The following is a 3238-nucleotide window of genomic DNA, read 5'->3' on the forward strand; positions in this document are numbered from 1 at the left end:
TATACATTTCTACATGAACACCTATTGCTGGAAAAAGAACTTAAGTAAATCACTAACCCTATTTATTATGGCTCAGTAAGCAATGCAACAAACTCTTCGCTTTTAATATGTGAAAGAAGATTCATGCATGAGTCCGGAAAAAGTCTAACTGAAGCGAACAAATAAGCCATAAACCCAAACCCCTAACTTTCTGATACGATAATCGTGTTGTGAGGGAATAAAGGCAATAATGTTATTGGTGTGGTGCAGCAGTTGAGGTTAATATTGAATTTTCGACCTAGCGACTGATGGCATTACTGGTTAGTAACAAAGTATATTTCTTTTCTGTGAGTTGTGAAATACTAATTCTTATCAGTATCATTTTGACAAATCTTCTATTAATATTAGAATGGAGGACAAAAATTATATTTACAAAATTAGTGCTGTTCAAAATCCAAAAAAGGAGCAGGTGAACTAAACAGTGCAGCTTTCAAATCAGCAAAACACTGTGCTTCGGCAGTCCTGCCAGCACTAGTAAGAAGGCTGATGATGCAGTCATAATTCTCTTCAGATGCTTCCAGGTTGTACCCTTGTACCATGGAGTCAAAAATCTCGAGAGCTTCATCATGCAATCCTGCTGCATCACAGATTCTCAGAACCACATTGAAGGTGACAATAGTTGGGGCAAAGTTATTTGACAGCATCCATGAAAAGAGATCCAGTGCCTCCTTGTGCCGCTGGTTGATTGCATAAGCTTCTATTATTGCAGTGCACGTCAGGGATCCCTTGGACTCTGTTCGATTGAACACCCTCTGTGCTGCCTTCAGGTCCCCACACCTGCCATACATGTTAACAAGTTCTGCCGCAACTAACGGGAGAGGTTCCATCCGCAACTTCAACACCTGACCATGAACTTCCTTGCCGAGTTGTAATGCTCCAATATCAGAGCAGGCACTCAGTATCCTGGTGATGGCAACAGCATCAGGCCGACGGTTCGACAGCAGCATTGATCTAAACACTTCAATAGCAGTTGAAGAGTCTCTGTTCTTTAGGTAGGCATCAACCAATGCAGTCCAAGCTCGTACAGTTTTCTTATCCATAGCATGAAACACCCTGCGAGAGTATTCTAAATGACAGCATGCACCGTACAGGGTGATGAGTGAAGTGCATAATGAGACATTTGGCAGGAACCACCTCCTCAAAGCATATGCATGGATTTCCTTCCCCTCGCTCAATGCTCGCAATTTTGTGCATACTGGGAGAACAGTACCAACCGCAACAAGATCTGGTCGGATTCCTTCTTGCTGCATCCAAACTATGCACCTCAGCGCCTGATCTGGCCTCCCATTGGATGCATACCCAGACATTAATGCTGTCCATGAGACAGCATTCCTCTTCTTGGTGCTATAGAACACTCGCCTCCCAGAGACCATATCGCCGCATTTGCAGTACATGTCTACCAGCCCTGCGTGGACCTTTGCTACATCTTTACGGTCTGGAAACTTCTTCAGCACCAACACATGAATCTCCCTCCCTAAGTTCCGTGCACGTAAATCACCAATAACTGGCACGATTGAGGTGAGCACCACCGAGTTCACCTTGACTCCATTTTCCACCATCCACCGGAAATGCTCCAGTGCCTCCCTCTTCATCCCCTTGTGTGCGAACCCAGAAATCACTGCCCCCCATGCAACAACATCCCTCTCTGGCATTTCCTCAAACACCATCATCGCCAGCTTCACCTTCCCGCACCTGAAGTAGACATCCATGAGGCCAGTCATCAGCATGCCCGGCGCACCTGCAAATGCATTCTTGACCAGCATGGCGTGTGTGGCGGTGGCCATGACCATGGATGGCCTGGCACTCCCAGAGATGGACTTGAGGACACAGCCGTACGTGTACTCGTTCGCATTAGCCCCAGCAGCACGCATCTCCACAAACCCGCCAGCGACAGCATCCCCTGCCTCTCTCCGCCCCCTGCGAACGTGCCCGTGGAGCAAAGCATTCCACGAGAAGGCACTGGCCCTGGGCAAACCGCCGAGCACCTGGCGGGCCTCCTCAGCAGCACCGACCGCAAGATAAACCTCGACGAGCCTAGCTAGGAGAAACTCATTGGAGTCAAGGCCGTGGACACGGAGGTGGGCGTGGATCTGACGGGCGTGGGCGAGGGAGCGGCATGCGGAGAGGAGAGCAGTGAAGGCTGAGGGGCTCGCTGGGACGCCGCGGTGGGATAAATGGTCGAGGAGGCAGAGCGCAGAGCGAAGGCGGCCTGCACGAACGAGACGGCGGATCTCAGCGGAGAGCGCGGGCGCGTTTTTAGAGTCCGGCCGGAGCTCCGCTTGGGACGTGCGGGGGGCGGCCGCGGCGGCGTCGGCGTCGGCGAGGGCGCATGAGCGGGTTCTCGCGCGTTTGAGAGGCTTGAGGGGCTTGGAGTCTAGAAAATGGGGGTGCTTCAGGGCGGCGACAGGGGAGGAGGTCGAGGCCATGGTAATGGCCATGGCGAGCGTGAGTTTTTGGAGTGAAGAAGCAACCAGGTGGACTGGATAGAACCAAGCGAGCTAGATTTAGGCCACCTACACATCGTTCACATTAATTAAGTACTAGTTGAAGCTTCATTAGTATTACCAGAAAGGACGCGACTAGGGAGCGGCCGGCTCCTCCCTAGCATCCCGTGGCAGCCTGCCATAAAAGAAAACTTTCGGTCCCCTGATAAAAAGGAAAACTTGCCGGCCCACGCTATAACCCGCTTTCCCCATCTGGTCCGCCCCTCCCCACACGTGCTTCCTCTCCCTCCTTTTTTTCCGAGGGTACGGTTCCTCTCCCTTCCTTTTTTTCCGAGGGTACGCTTCCTCTCCCTCCCAAAACCGCCCCCTTCTCCTCAACATACCAAACCCCTTTCCCCCGCATACCCATCTTCTTTGCCATCAAGTTAGGGTTTTCCCTTCCCAAGATCCAGAAAAGCTTCCTTCTCCTTGCAATGGCGGCATGAGGGCTGGTCAGCAGATCCAAATTGACAGGCAAAACTCAGAACAGAAGCAAAAAACAATCATAGGAGGCCAGGTTTGCTCAACTCTTGCATCTAAAAAACTGTAGAAAACTCTTCCCTCAATTCTTTTGACTCTTTTGTTCACTTTCTTTCTAGTTTATACACAAATGATATGCTGCATCTCCCTTTCTCATGTGGGTTACTGAAAAGCATCTGATATAGTTATTTCTTAAGCAAAAAATCCTGCCCAAAATCCTATGGTTTTAAGCAAAA

At 49.9% G+C, this 3238-nt stretch overlaps 1 protein-coding gene across 1 annotated transcript; it reads right to left on the reverse strand.

Annotated features, from left to right (window-relative positions):
• Positions 1 to 352: 352 nt before the first annotated feature.
• Positions 353 to 2545, reverse strand: LOC109732151 (pentatricopeptide repeat-containing protein At1g71460, chloroplastic). Its single transcript, XM_020291347.4, has one exon. It carries the CDS (start codon positions 2475 to 2477, stop codon positions 417 to 419), a length of 2061 nt encoding a protein of 686 aa, XP_020146936.1. The 5' UTR covers positions 2478 to 2545; the 3' UTR covers positions 353 to 416.
• Positions 2546 to 3238: the final 693 nt, after the last annotated feature.

The sequence above is a fragment of the Aegilops tauschii genome, chromosome 5, assembly GCF_002575655.3.
Source record: "Aegilops tauschii subsp. strangulata cultivar AL8/78 chromosome 5, Aet v6.0, whole genome shotgun sequence".
Taxonomy (NCBI): Eukaryota; Viridiplantae; Streptophyta; class Magnoliopsida; order Poales; family Poaceae; genus Aegilops; species Aegilops tauschii.